Genomic DNA, 21,793 nt, shown 5'->3' with positions numbered 1-21,793 from the left:
ACGTTTTACGATATTTTAAAGAGTTAAAAACGCTCGATGTAGCCACTAGGTATGGTGGTATACGGATTGATGGTTTGATACTTAGCCTCTGTATTAAGGATAAGTTCCAACTTCCAACATCTATAGATTACAGACCCAAATTAAGGCATTGAATTAAGAGATTTTGTATCGTGAAAAAAAGTTGTAAGAGCATCTTCAGGCACCAAGTAGATAGAAATAGAAGAGCCAGCTCCAATATTCCATAGAAAACCCTTTTTGATCTCTTTCAAAGTTCTGATGATGCCTTTAAAGAAGTAAGAGGTGTCCCTAGGAAGACTTTTCATATCAATCATATGTTGTCATTTTGGATAAGTTTTCTTAAATAACATAGTGCATTTGGAAATCTTATCCTTAATCATCCTCCAAAAATGTTTGTTGATCAGAGCTTGTCATATCCCTTGCTTTCCTGAACCCTAGACCTCCATTGGATTTACTTCTACATAATTTGTCTCAGCTGATAGTATGATAGGAATGAGATGTTTTATAACCATTCCACCAGAAGTTTCTATTAAGCTGATCCAACTTATCTGTGATCTTACAAGGAAGAAGATAAGTACTCATAACATATATAGGCATTGCTTGGGCAACAACTTTAATAAGAGTAGTTCTGCCAGCAAGAGATAAGACTTTGGCCTTCCAGCCAGTGATTTTCCTTTGTACCTTCTGAACTAGATATTCAAAATTCTCACTTTTCTTTTTCCCCGGCAAAATAGGAACTCCCAAATAAACTTCCTTCTCATCGAATAATCTCATCTTCCATTTTTTCAAGATACTTTTCTGGGTGTGTATGGAAACATTCCCACTGAAAAAGGCTCTTGACTTTTCAAAATTCACTGCTTGCCCAGAAGCTTCACAATAAGTTCTAATAAGATCCATCATACAATCAGATTGTTTTAAGTCAGCTTTGCAGAGAACAATAGAATTATCAGCATAGAACAGATGACTGATACTAGGGGCCTTTTTCCTAATCTTGATACCAGAGATAGAATTAGAGCCTTCAGCTTGCGCAATAAGTATAACACCCCGTGTTTTTTTATACGTATTTTTCTATTTAATTAATTAATTTAATTGTTTATTTTAAAAATTGGCCGGATTGGACTCGGGATACGTGGGCTTGGTTTTGGGCCGAGTGCACGTGGTGGGCTTGGGTTTGGGACCCAAGTATATAAACACATTTTTCTAGAAAATAGGGTTCGAGAAATAATAAAATAATGAAAAATGGAAATGGAAGCAAAGAAAAGCCGATTTTTTGGAGGGTGGAAGCCATTTAATCGGGCTAGGAGGATTCGGTCAAGTTGCTCATCTGGGCGAGAGTAGCTATTTGGCTATTTCACCGGATTTGTAGTTTACATACATCGGGCGATAATTAAGCTTTATCTTTTATATCGCTCATTATCCTGCCGTATTGAATTCTCAGGCTATTTGTGTTATTAAATTTTATTAAATTCAATTTGAATTTAACTGTTAAACCGCTGAACTCGAACTTAAAACCGCCGAAAAGCTCGACAGAGTTGTTAATGGCGGTGCAAGCCCCACAAGAAGATGTCGGTTTGTGTTTCGCGTAAACTCTTCGGTTTTGGAAACTCGAGCTTAAAATTATTCAAGCTTCGGAATGGCCAATGGATAAAGTATTGCCCGACGGAACGGAATCCCCTGCTCATATTGTATAAACTATGTTTTTTTTTTAATGTTAAACTGTTGTATGTGGTTATGGGAGTGATTGATGATTGGGGATGATTTGGTGGCGGTGGAAGGTCGAGTGGGGCGATGAAGCCTTGGAGGGTTAATGGCGTTCTTGCCATTCGGGATTGGTTTTTTTGCGCTTTGAAATCGCTTTGAACCTGTGTTTGTTTGATTTGATGGGTGGTTGATGTTTGGTTGATGTTGGAATGTGGATGGGGGCTGTTGAATGGGGATGGAAGCCATTAATGGCGGCGGTAAGGTTTTAGATCTAGTTTTGGGGATGGGTTATCGAGTTAGTGAATGGGGGTTTTGCTTTTGTTAATGTGATTGGGTTTTTCATTTGGAGTAAAACCGCTTAGGTTAATTGGGGGGTCGTGTAGAAGGTGGGGTGGTCGGTTTGGTGCTGGTGGTGGAGGAGAGAAACTTGAGGAAGGAGATGACATTTTTCATTTGATTGGGCACAGGGCTTGGGGGCGGACCCCAGCCAACTAAGTTGGACCAATTTGGTTTAAGTCCTTTGGGCCATTTTGTATTTCTTTTGTTTTAGTTTTGGGCCCGATTTTGGTTGTTTAGTTCGGGCCCAGTTTAACTTAAGTTTTGGGACCAGTTCTAATATTAGTCTATGGGCCCGTTTCATTTGTATTTTTGGACCGAACCACTTTTTACGCTTTTGGGCGTGTTCTAATATTGTTTTGGGGCGATTCCATAGGGACTTAAACATTGATCCCAATCGGTGGAATAAATAATTGGTTTTAGACGCTTCGGGTTCTTAAAGGTTTGGGCTTGGCCCAGTTAGATTACGAACCATGACCTTAGCCATGAGCCCATGAGCCATGCACCGTTGACTTTGACCATCGACCTTTGACTTTGACCATGATGGGTTGACTTTGACTTTGACCATGATGTGTTGACTTTGAGCCATGCACCTTTGACTTTGACTTTGATCATAGTTGACTTTGACCGTTGACAAGAGTTGACTTTTAACCCGGATTATGATTTGGGCTATTTGGATAGGTCTGTAGTTATTAGCATACTTGACTTTAGGCTAAGACCTCTATATATACGTGTGTATGTGTATTAACTACTATGTGATTTTGCAGTATTTTATGATATGCAACGTTATGACACTAAGACATCCCTGAAATTAATAACGCGTAAATAAAAAATACAGGAATCAAGATACTCATTCGTTCTCTGAAATGATACATGAAATAAAGTTCAATAATGCGTAAATAAAGTTACCGCACTCTTTTAGAACTCCACGACTCAAGTTTTGGAATTTTAGTTTATGACTGTTGATGTCATATGTTAGGTGGGCATTATTGAATGTGTCATAAATGGCCCGTTAAATAATGTTATATAGGGTATTCATTGAATGTGCCATGAATGACCGGGTATTCATTGAATGTGCCATGAATGACCGATTGTTTGGACTACCCTAGAGAGGAACTAAGGTATTAAGCCTTGGGTTAGTTGTATTCCTTGAGTGTCATGAATGTAAGATTGGGTATTCCTTGAATGTGGCGGGAATGACCTAAGGTACATAGGTTGTGAAATATGTGTATAAGAAAAGTAATTTATTAATTAATAAGAGAAATTAATTTGATTATGTGAGTGTTTGGGTTTTCTTTTGAATACCTAATATAATATCTACATATAATATATAGAAGTTCTAACTTTCTTTTGCAGGAGGGTAGGACTTAATAACATTTTGTCTTGAGGGGCCGGTCCTACCCTTATCTGGCAGTGGATATCGGTAAGTGTAATTCAATTATTTAGATATTAAAAGGAGTTATTAGAATGAGTTAATAAGATGGAAGTTAATCGGATGGAAGTTAATAAAATGGAAGTTTTGCTTAGGAAGAAATTATGCCGGGTTAAAATGGCCGAAACTACATCTTCTTCCAAGCCGTGAATGATTGAGTTATGGGATAAAATAAATGGATTGTTTGAATAATTAAAATATGATAATGGTTATATGTGTTTAGTCTACTCATACCAGCAAATTCAATTTGTCAACCCATGTTTGCTTTGTTTTGCAACGCGTGGGTGTGTTCTTGGGAACATAGGTGGAAGGCAAAGGAACCATGGCGTGTGATTTGGATTCTCACCGAGCAGTCCGGGGAGTTTAGTTTATTAGGTCCGATCTTTGGAATGATGTAATAATGTAGGTTACATTTTATATGACATGAGAATACGATGTTGGAAATTTTATTCTTAAAGTTTGTTTATGTTTGTATTGGGATGGAAGAAAGTTCAATAAAGTGATAGTTGAGGAATTTGGAGATTTTTGTTGTTAAGTTGATCCTTGTGATGTGGGTTTTAGGTTTTGACATGTGTTGTATCACCCGTCATAGCTCGGTTTTAGACAATTGAACATAATGATGTTTGAGATATTTATATTTCAAATATTCATTATTTTTAATTGTTTAGAAAATCGGGCTATGACAATAAGTCTAGAGAGAGCTTCTGCAACAATGATGAAGAGGTATGGAGATAAAGGATCCCCCTACCTGACACCTCTCTCAGGATATACTTTGTCAAGGGGGGATCCATTCAGCAGAACATTATAAGAGACAGTACTAAGACATTGTTGAATCATTTTCCTCCACTTGGCAGAAAACCCAAGTTTACCCAGAATTTGATCCACAAAGCACCACTCAACCCTATCAAAAGCTTTTTTCATATCCAACTTTATGGCCATCCAGCCTTACTTATGTTTTTTCATCTTTCTCATAATATGCATTACTTCACTTGCAAGCCCAATGTTATCTCTAATAGATCTACCTTTGACAAAGGCACCTTGAAGGGGGGAGATAAATTTGTGAAAGAGTGGTTTTAGCCTGGTGGTCATGATCTTTGAGATAATCTTATAGGAAAAGTTGCAGAGACTGATGGGTCTAAATTTGGTGATGTGCTCAGGATTTGAAATCTTAGGAATAAGAGTGATGAAAGTCTCATTTAGACAAGGAGCTAACTTATATAGAGAAAGTGAAGAAAGCTTTGACTGCTTCAGAAATCTCAAGATGGATAGTATCCCAATACTTTTGATAGAAAATACCCTGGAATCCATCAGGGCAAGGAGCTTTAAGGGCACCCATGCTTTTAATGGTAGACCAGATCTCAGCATCAGAAGGCACTCTAGTTAGCAAAATGTTTTCACTTGGAGTGATACAGGGATCAAAGAGATTCAAGATATCAGGGTTGGTATTAGGTTCATCAGAAGTAAAAATATTCTTGAAATAAGCATTGATATTGAGCCCAACCTCTACTTTTTCTGTATCCCAACCACCATTTTGATTTTTGAGCTTTTCAATACTATTTTTCCTCCTTCTATAGATAGTAGACAGATGAAAAAATCTAGTATTTCTACCTGCATCCTTGACCCAGTTTGTGGTTGATTTCTGCTTTCAAAAGCTTGTTTCCTTATCAAGTAAAACCTCTAATTCTTCTTGAAGAGATAGGAACTTGGAGTAGTTTACTGCTACCTCCATATCTTTAGAGAGAATATTATCCAACTCCCTTCTAACTGTCTTGATATTAAGATAAACATCCCTAAAAACCTCAGCATTTCATTTTCTCAATTTCTTAATGGTATTTTTTAATCTATTGTGAACAGACAAAGCAGAGGTACCAGAACAGTCTCCCCAAGAAGTATCTTCCCAGGCCAATGCAATAACATCTTTACAAGAAGACTCTTTAGTCCACATTTCAAAAAATCTAAAAGGGTTTTTGGTTTTTTGGAGGGAATTATTGAGATTTATAGGCAGGGGAAAAATAATCGAGAGAGATGGAAATATTTTGAATGAGAGAGTGAGGGAAAAGTTCTAGCCAATTTATGGTGGCTAGAGCTATATCCAATCTTTCTAGGATATGATCTCCAAAGAATCTTTTATTCGCCCAGGTAAACCTTGATCCTTTAAACCCTAGATCCATAAGCCCAAGGTCATTAATAAAATCATTAAAAGCATTCATGCTTCTATAATTGAAAGTACCATTACCACCAACTTTCTCTAAGGAGAAGAAATAGAGCTAATTAAAGTCACCAAATAAGAGGACCCAAAGACCAAGAATTAGCAAGGACATCTCACGCAGCTCATCCTAGACCCTCTTCCTCTTATAGGAGATAGACTCATCATATATAAAAGAGAAAAACCAATCAGAATTTGAAAAGTAATTAGAGAGTTTTCCATTTAATATGATTAGTTGTAGCTCCTAAAATTTCCAGCTGAATGTTTTCTTTCCAAAAAATAGTCAATCCAGCTGCAGGCACTATACATTTACCACCATACGTAATTTTCTTACCAACTAGAACCATTTTTTTTCCCCGTAGCCATGGTTTCAGACAAACAAAGAATATTAGGATCTGAAACCATAATCAGGTTCTTAAGAGCTACCATTGTCGAGGCCGAACCAATTCCCCGACAATTCTATGCAGTTGTCGTCATGGCTCTAGAGGTGACTGAAATGGGTCAGTCACCGCGAACCCTTCTGAGTTGTTTAAAGCAGCCACATTGAGTCCCTCAGAGCTAGGAATGTCAGGACCCGAATAACTAGATGAATTATTAAACCCATCATCAGACTCATCATCAGAGAGAGAGAGACCATTTGAACTAGAAGAACCTCCAGAACCAAAAAAACCAACATTCTTATCTGAAGAATTAAAACCAGTGTCAAAAGAACTAGAACCTTGTGAACCATAAGCACTATCACCAGAACCCCAAAAACCAGAACTAGATGACCCAGAACCCTTAGAGACAGTGTCATGAGACCCAGAGCTTACCGAATCTTTAGAACCATAATCTGCTAAAACCAAACTCTTTGAACTCCTAGAATCAGATTCTCCTGGACCATAAAAAAAGACACTTGGGTTACTTGAATACTTGCTAAAGGAATCACTCTTGATTAACTCAGAAGGAGAAGGGGAAGGAGTGATTCCCATAGAACCATCACCATCAGAACTTGACATGATCTCTTTTCCTTCTATATCTCAATCTATAAGATATTGGGTTCTCAACCTCTTTCCTTTTACTGTATCATCTTCCTCAACAGAATCATCAACTTTCCTTTTGTTTTTAAAACTTACAAAAATCTTCCTTTCCTCACTTCCACTGGCTTCTTCTTAATATTACCTTTCTCCTCTTTTGAGAGAACATGTGAGGTGGGAAGCCCTGAGAGGATCCTGAACTATCACTCATTTTTTATCTCTTAGAATTTCTAAACTCATAGGAGAAAACTTTTGTAGAGACCATAATCCTTTTGCGAGAAAAATATTGTACTTCTTCAGAGATGTCAGCGCATGCTTGTGAAGTCTCCAAGGTGTAACTTTTCGTTTCATATTCTTGAGATAATACAAAACTACCAACTCCCGAAATTTTCTTGGAAACCACATATATGCTTCCTAGAGCTGCCAATTTTTTTGAAAATATCAGCTAGATTTTTTGACAACTTTCCTTTTGAGAGGGGCCAGAGTATGGAATCAGAAACTAAGAGATCACGATTATGGAGTTTTGCATGCTTGCTGGTATGAGGCTTGGCCAGAGAAACCGGGCTTTTTCTAGCTTTTGGGCTTAGATTGGGCCGAAGATAAGAAGGAAGCTTTGGGCTTAAAGTGGGCCTAGCTAAACTGGAAAACATAAAGTCCATAGAAACAGGTAAGGAGTCCAAAAGAGGTTCAGAGAACATAACTTCTATGCTGGACTCAGATGGCCCAGGAACAGACTCTTGAGGGGGCCCAACATCCATATCAGACAAAGCAAGAAAATCTGAGTCCTCAGAAAGCCCATTAACCAAGGGATCCGGGTGGAGCCCAAGATCCATATTGACCAAAATTGGATCTGCATCCCCAAGAGAAGAGTCCAAGCAGACACCTTCCAGGCCTGGCCCAGAAACAAGAGAGGTGCCACTTGTCAACAACTCAGCTTGGACGCACTCACCTTAAGGATCTCTCACAGGACTGTCTTTTGTCAGATCAGGAATAACAGAATTGCCATATGCAAATTATCATTGGTAGATGCCTCAGAGAAAGTAACATCCATATTGGGAATAATCACGTTAACCACAGACGGCAAAACTACTTCATCTGCTACCATTATCTTCTCCACCAGGACATCATCAGAATACCCAGAACTAGCTTTAGAGGAAAGTCTAGCAGAAGAAATCTACTTACCTTTCCTATTGTATGTTTGCATCTTGAGATCCATTGGAACACTCTTTTTCAACTTATCAGCCTTAGGATCCCATTCTAGAACTTTTCTGGACTGAATGCCAATCCCAAATTTAAAAGGCACAGCTTTAATTCTATTTGAAAAAGGAAGAACAGAAGCTCCAGGGGTTTTTTTGATACCCTCTTTAAAATTAAACAACGGATGATTAATAAAATCTTTGCATTCCTTATAATCATGCACAATCAACCCACATCAACAATAACAAAATATAGGAATGAAGCTTCTCATATTTGAAAAAAAATCTGAACAAACTTATTTTTATAAAGATTAACCACAACATTACTCACCATCCTCTTCCAGATAGGATACATAACTTGGACTCGAGAAAAGGAATTACCAACATCAGATCCTCCTACAAAATCAATAGCGACAACTAACCCAAAAGCAGAGCCAATTTTATGGATATTCTCCCAAGTAGACCTTTCGAGAAGGAGACCAAACACTTGAATCCACAATCTAAACTCTTGAAATCTATAATTATTAGTAGGATTATCAGGAATCCATTGCTTGAGAGACATAATAAACCCATGAACTGACCATGGACCATTTTCAAGAACAAATCTTAATTCCTGTTCATCTTCAAACTAAAATTTGAATAAACCTTTAGATAAGAAAGTAATCAAATTTTTTGAATTAGTATTCCAGGATTTCACTAATTCATTTTTAATATCTACTTCATCAAACTTCCTCGAGGTGAAAAGCTTACCAATCAGAGTTTTCTCTCTTTATCATTAATGGAATTCAGACTAATCTTGTCTGGAAACTTATTTATCCTCCACATAGACTCCATCTGGAGATGAAGACGGTGAAGCTCATCCTCTTCACTCTCATCAAGAATAAAATCAAGATCTAGACAACTCATATTTGAAAATACATGATAAAAAAAGAAGATATGGAAAAGAGAGATAAAAAAACTAGAGAGGAGATAAAGAGAGGGAGATAAAAGAGATTATAAAGGGGATTTTAAGAGATTGATGGAGGACGAATGAGAAAGATGAGATCAGAACTCAGGAAGAGGGAGGAGAAGAAGGGGAAGGAAGTTGCTACTTCCATATTTTCCCCTCTCACAGAAAGAGTTAGAATAGTGGCTTTGTTGAGTACTTGAGTAGTGAGTTTGTCAATTTCCTCTCATCGGCCCTTGGGTAAAATTAAATTGTAATATTGCCACTTTTGAATTCACAAAATTACTTCACATGATTTAAAGGAGTGAATATCTAAGAGTAATCAAAAATTTATCTAGACCTCGAAGATGCAGATCTGATTCCTGCCTATAAGTAACTCCAAGATGACCACTTTCTTTCGTCCTTCACACAAGTACCATTTTTGAAATGGTGAGGTTTCAGCATGCTTTCGTCTTCGTAAAAAATAGGGAAGGAACTAGGAATACCCCTTTCTTCTTGTTCAATGTTCATGAGCTTCTTTAGGCATTCGAACTTGCATTACTAAGTATTTTGATGAGGCAAGATAAAATGAGGCTTAAAACTTGGAATGTGATTCTCTTTAACATTTTCTCATGAATACAGATCGTTGAGTTGCTAATGGCTAATAAAATAAGAAGCTTCATCTCACCATGCATGGGTGGTGCAAAAAGAGGGAACATGTTACATGTATACCTCTTCCATATGAATATTGTAGACCAGATCATCTACGCCTGCGACCAGAGGTTTAACCGCGCGCTCTACCCCTCGCTTTTATATAACGAAACACCAAGTTTTAACCTAGCACGAACACTATTTTACACTCGTGACTGTTTGCCTCATTGTGGTTAACTTTAGTTATTGTTCGAGGATAGTCCTACATTAATTTGCTCATCACCATTCACCTGTCTCCTCTATAACTTCCAAGTTGAATATGTAATTTTGGATTGTTTGTTTAATATGATCAGAAATTTGAGTCGAAACTAAGTTTTATTAGTATAGTTTACGCAAATCATTTTCAATCCCTTAAGAAGCGGGAGCAATCCCCTGGCTTACCGTGAGAAATACCTGGTTGGCACGGCAGGACTCCGTGGTGACTAGGACCACTTGAAGAGCATGGTAGGAGAATTTTGATTATCGATATCTTTAAGCCTTCAGCCTCAGCTTAGCTGCTTCTTCCATCATAGCAACATAGCCAACACACATTTATGCCATGATGGTCGGAATTGCATACTTGTTCGAGCTACCAAAACCAACTGATTCATACATCATCATCAGTGCCAACGCATGGTTTGTGTGTTCATGTTAACTCTGTTAAAATCTGACTTCACTATGGTCCGAGATTCCGAAATTAATATAAATAAAAGTAAGTGCATTGCAATTTGGTTCTGTTCAGGCTCTGTTGGCTTTGTTCAGCTCTCTAGTACATGGGCTCTCTTCCAATTCCAATAAACTGGAAAACATTCACTTTTAGGTCGAGTTCATCCTGTTGTCGGCCTTCAAATGCTAGGCAGACTTTGTTATTCAGAAACCGAAACTATTTATTTAAGACGACTACATCTGAGCATTTTCTATCTTGATTTATATACAGTATGTCAATATACCATCTTAAAGTATTTAAATCTACGGGTGTATGCATAGTTTTCAATTATATTAACAATTACTATTGTGACTAACGGGGAAGCTATCAACAACAAACTAGTTTAACCCTTAAAGGTTTGAACTTTATACTAACAAAGTATTCAACAAACTCTCCAAGCAACTACCCAAGACCAACAATATCAACATAAACAAACATAAAGAGACTATGTAAAGAACAAACATACACAAGACGATGATTTATCGTGGTTCGGCAATGTGCCTATGTCCACACGGCGAGATCGATGGTTCAACTAGATGAAGAAGAAAGTTACAAGAGGAGTTGTTTTGATTGTACACAACAATCAACTCTCAATCACTCACAAAGAATGTTTTCAACAAGTTTTCTCTCTTTCTCACTCTTTAGAAACCCTAGAAAAAGTTCTCTCTAACTCTCTCACAAAGAAAAAGTTCTTTCACTCTTTTTCTTGATCCCTTATATAGTGGGTTACAGAGTTGACTTATGGGTCGATGATATATTATATGTATCATCCTGACATACACGATGCTATATTGTATGTATCATCCTAACCAACAATTCCAGTAACAATGGTGCGAACCAACAGGTGCCCAACATGATGATATATTGTATGTATCATCTTGACCAGCAATTCCAGTAACAATGGTGCGAACCAACAATTCTTTCATAAAGAAAAAGTTCTTTTACTCTCTCTCTTGATCCTTTATATATTAGGTTACAAAGTTGATTTACGGGTCGATGATATATTATATGTATCATCCTGACATACACGATGTTATATTGTATGTATCATCCTGACCAACAATTCCAATAACAATGGTGTGAACTAACAGGTGCCCAACATGATGATATATTGTATATATCATCCTGACCAGCAATTCCAGTAACAATGGTGCGAACCAACAAGTGCCCAACAGGATGATATATTGTATGTATCATATTGACATACTTCTACTATGCCATTTTAGCCCATTTATCAACATTCTCCACCTCGGTGAGGTTTTAACACATAAAACTGAGCCGAACACTATCCACCAAGAAACTAGTATTCAAAACCACATCTCGAACTCGCCACCAATTTGCCCCGCAGGGCTTTGCCCACAAAGAGCCATACCCACAATGAGTCTTGCCCACGAAGAGCCACCCATACAGAGTCATGCCCACAAAGGGTGTGTTGTGCCCAGGCCATAAAGAGCTATCTTCACAGAGAGTCATGCTCACAAAGAGCAATAATGCCCACAAAGGGCCATGCCTACAAAAGACATCAATCAACAACACAATAAGTGGATCTGGAGTTCCTCCAACCAATGTTAGAACTCAACTCCATAGAGAACCTTTTACAACCAATAACTCTCTTGCCCTTAGGCAATGAAACAAATTCCCAAGTACAAAACTTGTCATGAGCCTCCACCATTTCCTACAAATCCACCGACCAATCTTTGCAATGACCATCTCTAACAACTTCTTTGAAGTCGTTTGGCACATCACCCTCGATATTCAGTACGTATGTAACTGAGTCCGGTCAACCATAATTCTTCACTGGCTTATCATGCCTATACTTCATAACTTGTTTCACATTTCGCTTTGGCTTTGATCTAGCCAAAGCTTACTGCTCAAGTTGTTGTAGCTCTACTTCTTGTTGAATAGTTTTTTCATTAAGAACCTCACTCTCTATAGCATCCTCTGACGCTTCCATCTCAATCACTTGAGATTTTATAGAATCACCACTATCTCCAGCCTTCTCTGGCCTGCTAAAATATAGCACCAAAGTCTCATAAAAAGTAACCTTACTGCTGACTAGGAATTTGTGGTTCTCAAGACACCATAATCCGTATCCCTTTCCTCCTTTTGCATAGCCCAAGAATATAACTTTCTTAGCTTTAAAATCAAGCTTACTATCCTTCATGTGGTAGGAAGCACTAGATCCAAACACACACAAAGTATCATAATCAGCTAGTTTCCCTATCCACATCTCATAAGGTGTCTTGCAGTCTATCGCCGGAACTAGTGATCTATTATACAAGTAACACGCCATGACCACTGCATCTGCCCAGAACTCTTTGTCAAGATTGGCATTGGAAAGCAAACATCTCACTCTTTCAAGCAATGTTCAATTCATCCGCTCTGCCATCCCATTCTGCTGAGATGTGCCCCCGACCGTCCAATCGCCTAGCAATACTCATTACAATAGAAATCCTTGAAAGGGTCATAGGTATACTCAGTACCATTATCAGACCTCAAAGTCTTCACCTTTCTTTCTGTGTGTTTCTCAACCATTGCTTTCCACCTTTTAAATGTCTCGAAAACTTTATCTTTGGACTTTAAGATATATACCCACACATAGCGTGTATAATCATTGATGAAAGAGACATAATACCAGTTACCTCCCTTAGAAGCCACTCTAGAGGGTCCCCATATATCCGAATGCACATAATCCAGGATACCTTTCATCTTGTGCTTGCTTATACCGAACTTGACTCTGCATTGTTTGCCATAGACACAATGCTCACAGAATTCCATACTTGGTTTCTCCAAGTCTTTTAGTAGCCATCGCTTGCACAACTCAGACAATCCGACCCCTTTGGCTCATATACCCAAGGTGCATATGCCACAATTTTGTGCACTTAGAATTATCACCACATATACCCACTGCTATATCGCTTATCATTGTACTACCCAATAAAGTATACAAGTTTCCATATCTTTGACCTTTCATAATGACTAAAGAGCCACTAATGATCTTTAGGACTCCACCATTTTCCATAAACTTGTGGCCTTTAAAATCCAAGGTACCAAGAGAAATGAGGTTCTTTTTTAATTCGGGAACATGCCTCACATCGGTTAAAGTCCTCACCACACCATCATGCATCTTGACTCGTATAGTTCCAATCCCTACCGTCTTACAAGCAACGTCATTACCCATCAAAACGGAACCTCCACTCAAGTTCTCACAGGTAAACCACTTCTTATTTAAACACATGTGGTAGGAACACCCGGAATTAAGAATCCACTTATCGGTCATGTGGTCGACTTGTGTAGGCACCGAAAGACTTACATCATCCCTATCAAATCCAGAAGCAAGACTTGCTTCACTCACGTCCTCATTCTCCAACTTACCACTTATTTTATTACTCTTTTTCGGACTAGGGCAATTACTTAGATAATGCCCATTTTCCTTGCAATTGTAGCACCGTACATGTTTTAAAGGTTTCTTAGAACTACCCTTCCACTTTCTTGTGGAAGTCTTCTCATTCGACCTCACTTTTGCTGACAATTCTTGTGCTTTTTTTTTTATCAAACTTCTCTTCTTCAAACATTGCATTTGACATCTTGGGAGCCATTTCTACAAGTCACACAAAGTAACCCACAAGAAAACTCACTCGGGAATTTTATCAAACACCTTGTCTTCACAAACTTGAGCACTATGGAAGTTAACCCAAAACTCAAATTCCAAGGTTGTAAACCTCGCTCTCATACCAATTGTTGTGATTAACGCGGAAGCTATCAACAACAAACTAGTTTAACCCTTAAAGGTTTGAACTTTATACCAACAAAGTATTCAACAACTCTCCAAGCAACTACCCAAGACCAACAATATCAACAAAAGCAAACATAAAGAGACTATATAAAGAACAGACATACACAAGATGATGATTTATCGTGGTTCGACAATGTGCCTATGTCCACACGGCGAGATCGATGGTTTCACTAGATGAAGAAGAAAGTTACAAGAGGAGTTGTTTTGATTGTACACAACAATCAACTCTCAATCACTCACAAAGAATGAATCACTCACAAAGAATGTTCTCAACAAGTTTTCTCTCTTTCTCACGTACTCTTTAGAAACCCTAGAAAAAGTTCTCTCTAACTCTCTCACAAAGAAAAAGTTCTTCCACTCTCTCTCTCTTGATCCCTTATATAGTGGGTTACAAAGTTGACTTACGGGTTGATATATTATATGTATCATCCTGACATCCTGACATACATGATGTTATATTGTATGTATCATCCTGATCAGTAATTCCAATAACAATGGTGTGAACCAACAAGTGCTCAACAGGATGATATATTGTATGTATCATCCTGACCAGCAATTCCAGTAACAATGGTGCGAGCCAACAGGATGATATATTGTATGCATCATCCTGACATACTTCCACTATGCCATTTTAGCCCATTTATCAACAATTACAAAACTGTGTTAGCTATCAGCAGATTATACGTACTTACAGAAATTCAGAATGTGAAGAAGGTACTTACATGACCAACCAATACTTACGCCATATTATGTTGGCAGTATTGACATTGATTCAATTGTGTTGTACAAAAATCACAGTAAAATTAAGACTAGACAGATAGACAATAACCACTTAGTATGGTAAAAGAAGCAAATAATATACCATTATACTAGTCTCTGCCAAGTGCCAACTATGTAAAAATGTTGCAAAAACATCTTAAGCACATAGATGTAAGTACATCTACTCCAACACGTACTCTTCTCCAAACATCAGATGTATACAACATGTGTACTTACTCTTCTGATTCTCCTCATACAGGCATTGAGGATCTTGATCCTTTAACACATATACATGTACCTTCTACATACTCAATATCCATAATATATCACATTGAAATGAGTGAAAATTTCAATTTCTTGGTTTTGCCAAGTGTCTAGAAATTTGCTCATAAACTCATCTCCATCTTTCTGACAGGTAACTCCAAATTATTAACATTGTACAGTTGACGTGAGATTGGAAAGAGAATTTTATCACCCTCGAGAACTTTCATAGAGAATTTCCGTTTAAAAGTTCACACATGCCTCCTTGTGTAAGCTTTTAAGGGTGGTCAATCTCCTCTTTTGTGTTTCCTATCTCATTAAGATTACCTTGTGTAATCAACACATTGTTAAATACACGAATTTTACTTAATAATATTTATTTAGCTAATTTTCTAAATATTTTAAACAAATTTTCCTTTAAGTCCTTCCATGTTGATTGTACTGTCTTTTGCCCCTCTCATGAATTGCAAGGTGAAGCTTCATATTTGCCACAAGAAAATCAACTGCTTGTAGTGGTGTGAGAATTTGGATCATCTTTTTCAAGGTTTTTAGCCTCAGCTTATCTGCTTCTTCCAAGACACTAGCTAGCCAAGGCCAGAGCACTTGCATCAATAGCGTGCTCAACATCCCCATCCGTATCACTAGGATTATTCGATGTATATGCCATCCAAGCTAACAGTTGATTAGCAATGTTCTCCTGCAAGCAAGCCATCCATGTCGAGAGCTTCCATCTCCTACTCTTTGATCGTTTTCATTGGAGTTCATTAATATGGTTCAGTTGTGTAGCCGAGAGTTCACCAAGGTCTCCCTTACGCACACCTTGCAAAAACTCGTGTAGATGCGACTCAAGTTGTGCACCACATGGATTAAACTCATCTTTATGGAATAAACCTTTACCACCTGCTATGATGTTAAACTCAGATGGTATTGTTTGGGCAATAACTCACCTAAACACACTAATAAAGTCGTAACGGGTGTTTACTATGGTAGAGGAAAGATTGAATCATGTGGTTGCCTACGTATTCAGAGTGTTTTCCATAATCAAGTCTCCATATGCATAGTTCTTTGTAAATGAGAAGTCTTATTTATATGTGAAGGAAATTATATTTCTTGTTGTTTAAAGAATATAATTTCCTTAACAGTTGAAAAGTTTCCACAATTGTTTAAAATCTTACCAAGCTCTTTAAAATGAAAAACATCTAGCCATCTTTGTATCTAGATTAGATGGCCGATTATGTGGGCAATGTAAGTAGGCCGCACTAGTGGACAATGAAAGTGGGTCACTCTTTTCCCCTCACACTAGTGGGCAACACAAGTATGCAACCCTTGGTACATAACAATGGTCGCTTGTGGGGGTACGAATATGGTGGTACATACAGGTACTTTGTCACTAGCTAATAACTCAGGTTTTGGAGGTATAATCACTACTAAAAAAAAGGCTTATAAGCTCAGCTAAAAGGTGAGATGTTAGAGTTTTTACCTCGGTTTTCTAGAAAAAAACAACTGAGGTAAAATCCACTGAGATAATAGAATTCTATAAAACTGAGATAATAAGTTACTAAATTATCTCAGAAGTCTGACGTCTTATCTAAATATATTATCTCAATTTTCTAAATAAAACCGATATTATATAGAATAAAACCGATATTATATAGAATAAAACCGAGATAACTTGTTGATTGAAACCAATTAGTATAGAAGAAAACTGAGCTGTTTATTTTATTGAAACCGAGATAATATCAAAAAATAACCATGATAAATTCTTTTGGAAAGGCCGGGAGATTGTTGGACAACCTTTTATCTCACCCTTTGTCATTTTTTGCTGGTATTGCTCATGACAATTAACCAGCAAATAAAAACCTGTCCCAAACCACCACATTCCTTTTCATATTCATAAACATCACCACCAATTAACAAAAGCAACCCAACATAAGTAAATTCTTTAAAGAACCCATTTCATTAAGATAAGAAAGAACAATGTCGAACATGATCTTAACTTTAGTAAGTGGAGACGAATATCCAAGATGGTCCTGAACCATAAGAGAAACATCATTTCTAACAAACTCATCCTATGCTAACTTTTGAAAGAATGACCAATGTTTAGGATCATGGTTTTCCATGTTCATGCTCAATCCAGTTCCATCACCGTATAAATGGACTTATGCTAGAGGAGTCTTCATCAATCTTTCCTTTGAAAATATATCCGACAGAAATCCCCGAGGGAATCGGTCATTGATGTCAATAAGAATATCTCCACGCCTGAGCTGAACTACATTTGATGTCAATAAGAATATCTCCACGCCCGAGTAGAACGCTTGGCAACCGAGGACTCAACTTGAAGTGCAACTTTAGTGGAGGCCCCTACCTAAACATAATTATTTGATTGCTCAAGGACATCATTACTATGTGTGCCACGGGAAGCTATCTCACCCCAATGAAGCTCTGGTAGGATAGATACAGGGTCCTCACATTGCTTAGAAATTACTTCTAAGAAATAGAACCACACAATAAAAGAGAATATAAACAAAAGAAGAAGGGCAAAAAAAAGAAGGGTTGAACAAGTATAAAAATGTTGTAGCAGTGACCTTACCAAAAACTTTGCCAAACTGTGTCCCTTTACTTACAGAATCTCCATCTTTCTTAAACCACTCGACCTAAGAGCGAAAAAACGTTGTTAATAAATAGACGCTTTTGTGCATTTAAAATAAATATAATAGAGATAGGAATTGCATAAACGACTCCCTACATACCTCCAATGAAGGATCGACCTCGTTAAATATCATCTCTGCAAGAGAAATTCCGACAATGATGTCGTCCTCCTTGGCGAAGAAATGTGCTTCTACTTTCATATCAATTGGAACGATGGCCAAACAAGTGACGTCCCCTAGAAGCAACCCGATAAATAGAACACATAAATTAATGCACTAAAGATCACATATCAAAATCCAATAAAAAACCAACAATTTTTAGATTTGAATAGTTTTTATCAACATTTAAAACATTTAAGAAAAGGACATATATATAATATGGTACAACATGAGTGGGGTTGTGCTAAAAAATGAAGTATAAAAAAAAGAGTGAAGCAGAAGTGAATTATTAGAGAAAGGAGAGTACCTCGATCGTCGGCGTCTTCGGAAAGGGCAAGCTTGATAAGGGCATTGAAGTGATCTACTAATATAGCTGTGCTTTTCCCATTACAATAACTAGCTTTATCCACACAACAATAACAAAAGGTTCTAACTAGGTGTGTTAACACGTAATTGATGGTCATACAACAATAAAAGAAAATTCTAACTAGTTATTGACCAACCTTTGAGCTTTAATTGGGAATCGGGTGGCGAGAAAGCAATAGAGACAAACAATACTTTTGCCTTATGATAATCACTTGTTACAGGCGGAGCAAATGTTGCATTCCTTTCTCTCGATCGCATCCTCTTGAAAAACTGAATCAGAGTTCTCATAAGTCCTTTGCCTAGTGATGTTACCTGTGCCTTTAGTGCTAGATCATGTTTCTGATGTGACCTGAACTACACTTGATGAATTTGATATATCAGGCTTTTTCTTCCACTCATCACCCTCATGAGTTTTAAACCTACCTTTACCTCGATAGTCACTAGCACAGTGCAAACATTCTCAACAAGTTAAATGAACAGTCATTATCAATCATTTATCTTATTTCAATTCTAGAATTGTTTTGGAACTCCCATCGGAACCCTAGATACAAACAACGTACAAAATGCCCAGGAATGATTTAAGAAGCTCTTACTTCATTTCTAGAAATATTCCTCAAAATAGGTCCGTGCACCTGGAAAGAGGGCACGGTAGGCTTTCTAGCCAACTTGTAAAAGTAAAAACATTCCCTACATTCATCCAAATCACACGTAACTTGATTATTTAGAAACTAGGTTATGTAGACTTACTTTTTTAGGTAGAACTCAAAGTTCCAATCTCAGCTCATCTAGAAGAAAACTTAGGTCAAAAACAGTAAAAATATTGATTTTCAGCAAACTAGATTTCTGACGGGCTATCTTCGGAATAGTACAACTCTTTCCACAGATATCTGTAAGCAGCGAGGCTTTTTGCGTTATAAAAATAACACACAGACCTTACTTCTTTATGTTTTACGAAAATTCTCAATCTCGTTCTAAATATGCTAAAAGTAGGCTCGAACACAATGCGCAGAAACTGATTTCTGACGCACTGTTTTCTGCCAACCAAACTTTTAGGCATCGTAAGTATCTCCACAGGCCTCGGAATGCACCGAGACCAACTGGGTTGGAAAGAAGACACACGGGTCTTACTTTTTCATGTTTTAGTATGGGTTTGAATCTCAGCCAAACTAGGTGAAAACGTGGCTCCAAAACTGACGCAGATCCTGATTTTCAGAAGACAGATTTCTGATGGTGTACTTTATCGACTTCCTAACCTTTCACACTCGCAATCAAATGAAGAACGACTTTGTTATAAAAAGCATACCCAAGAAACATGGTTTTTCATGTTTTGAGGAAAATCTAACATAAACTCGAAGTATACAAACATTAGCTCCAAACAGGACACAAGTACTAGTGTTCCAGTTTTTTTGTTTCATGAATGATTCAAAATGTTCAAAACTTAAAAAATGGATACAAGTCACAAATACAACTAAAATTATATTCTCTGATATTTCAAGATGCAAGTCAACATTTCCCACATGATTTTAATGATACTAGGCAATCCAACACAGTGTGCCAACTCATGACCAGATTATATACACTTGATAAACACCACCTGAACAACAATATATACACACCAAAATTTATGTGAAGAATACAAAAAGGTGAGGGATCAACATCAACTATAGCACAAACGTTAAGCAAACCATACAGTTAGACAATCATACCACATACTCAAACAATTAAATCAACTAAGCAATAATATCAATTGGTTCAAATATCTCCTCCACCATAGTCCATGATTTAGTAACTATGTATATTCATAAAAGCAAATTAAAGAAAAATAATGGTATAGGTAAACCCAAACTTTCAATTTCAAATCCATAAGAAATTGGTAGAATGATTACTCACCAATTAGCAAATTCCCAACTCCAAGAATCGACTTCGAGCTACCGAGCTCCAAGTTTTGACGCCAAAATTCGACGATTTTCCTTTCCACCTCCTCATCTTTTCTTTCCTTATAATATTTTCTCCTTCTTTTCTCGACTCTACTTCTTCTCCCTCTTTCTAATTGGAAAAGATACTTGGTTCTGTACTAACTAGTGGCCAGCCCAAGATTAGATATTCGGTTTCTAAAAACCCAATCCATAAAAGTAAAGTAAAAAATTAAATTTTCATACCCGGAAGGAGTAGGAATTGTTTTGAGTTGGAGACGGCAATACAGATGAAGAGAGAGTTGAGTTGGAGAGGGCAATATAGATGAAAAGGGAGTTGAGTTGGAGAGTGGAGAAGCGAGATGCTTGGGAGGCCGGGAGCACAATGGGGCCCAAGTTGCCATCCCCGAAGTTCGTCTTGAGAGAGTGTGAAGAGTGGACGAGAAGAGGGTGGTTGCCATTATCTAATTGTGTCCTCCTTTTTTTCGCGATTTCTATTTTCTATTAATCTATTTTGCCTATCTATTCCGAGATATTTGGTTTAACATCAATTATATCGGTTGAATCTTTGAGATATTTAGTACAATTTCAATTATTTCGATTGAGTGGGAGATAACTGAAATTTCCTATTATATCAGTGCCACACCATGCGAGATAATTATATTTTGGTTTATCTCGGATATATAAGAATCGAGATAACATAATTCTACTCATAGCTAATAACTAGTTTATGGGACATATTATCTCACTTATCAGCATAACTGAGATATTGATAATTTCATAACCGAGATAAAAACCCCCTTTTTTAGTAGTGAATTGGGTATGAGAATGGAGTAGTATTACTAACCTATATAGGTTTTTCAAATCAAAGATCTATTTTGATTCAAGAGCTAAAGGGAATTGCGTAAGGTATGAAGGCATCTCGATATGATGGTTGATGTAATGACATTTGATGGTAAACTTCGACTCTATCTCCGAGAGTAGTTCATATAGTTAATGGAAAAGAACCTACTGTGGTAATCAGTAGGAATATCATGCAAGATATTATTCTTCGCAAAAAGAGATTTTAGCTCTCTAGTGATTGAGCATATACATCTTTAGGGAGGGAAACAAAGTCACTGATTACATTGCTAAATCAAGATATGAGTTTTGTTAGCAATTTATATTGCATAGGTCCTATGGAGGATGAACTGAATGTAATAGTAGAAAATGATGCTAAAGGAATTGTGTACAACATATTAAAATGAATGCATGTTGGGGTCTATCATAACCCTTAACAATTTAAAAAAAAAAAAAAAAAAAAAAAAAATTGCACCATATAGTGTGTAAACAAGTTGAATCGATTGGGAGGGCCGGTCTACACCTTGCTAATGTCAAGTAAGAATTTTCAAAGGAACTTCCCCAAGAGGGACAAAAAAAGTATGGAGCATTGTCCTGGGCAAGGATAGCTCGACTTGCACCATATTCTTCGTAGTGTTTCATGTTGATTTCCTCGAGTAGGCGAAGCTTTATTTCATCTTGTAATATCCCGTACTTTTTAATTAATTAGTTTTGATTATCATAAAATTAGGCTAGAGGGTCAGTTAAGAATATTTAGTAGTCCTAAGACTCGGGTAAAAAAAAATTAGGATTTAATACTTTAATTTGACCAAAATAGAAAACTGA

At 37.2% G+C, this 21,793-nt stretch overlaps 1 protein-coding gene and 1 pseudogene across 3 annotated transcripts; both read right to left on the bottom strand.

Moving 5' to 3' along the window:
* Window positions 1–15,459: 15,459 nt before the first annotated feature.
* On the bottom strand, window positions 15,460–21,610 carry LOC147478149 (protein DOG1-like 3; annotated as a pseudogene).
* On the bottom strand, window positions 17,350–20,225 carry LOC147478150 (uncharacterized). Of its 3 annotated transcripts, XM_086584870.1 has the most exons (6): window positions 20,106–20,225; window positions 18,353–18,569; window positions 18,157–18,249; window positions 17,793–17,926; window positions 17,633–17,696; window positions 17,350–17,529 (listed from the first exon to the last, which is right to left on the bottom strand). In XM_086584870.1, the coding sequence occupies exons 2-6, from the start codon at window positions 18,501–18,503 to the stop codon at window positions 17,408–17,410; spliced, it is 564 nt and encodes a 187-aa protein (XP_086440996.1). In that variant the 5' UTR covers window positions 18,504–18,569; window positions 20,106–20,225; the 3' UTR covers window positions 17,350–17,407. The 3 variants fall into 3 exon arrangements, with proteins under 3 accessions (XP_086440996.1, XP_086440995.1, XP_086440997.1); XM_086584869.1 differs by lacking the exon at window positions 20,106–20,225 and having other exon boundaries at window positions 18,353–20,061; XM_086584871.1 differs by lacking the exon at window positions 20,106–20,225 and having other exon boundaries at window positions 17,350–17,484; window positions 18,353–20,061.
* Window positions 21,611–21,793: the final 183 nt, after the last annotated feature.

This window comes from Coptis chinensis, chromosome 9 (genome assembly GCF_015680905.1).
Source record: "Coptis chinensis isolate HL-2020 chromosome 9, ASM1568090v1, whole genome shotgun sequence".
Lineage (NCBI taxonomy): Eukaryota > Viridiplantae > Streptophyta > Magnoliopsida > Ranunculales > Ranunculaceae > Coptis > Coptis chinensis.
The sequence above is the reverse complement of the archived record's forward strand: the minus strand, read 5'-3'. Positions and strand labels throughout refer to the sequence as shown.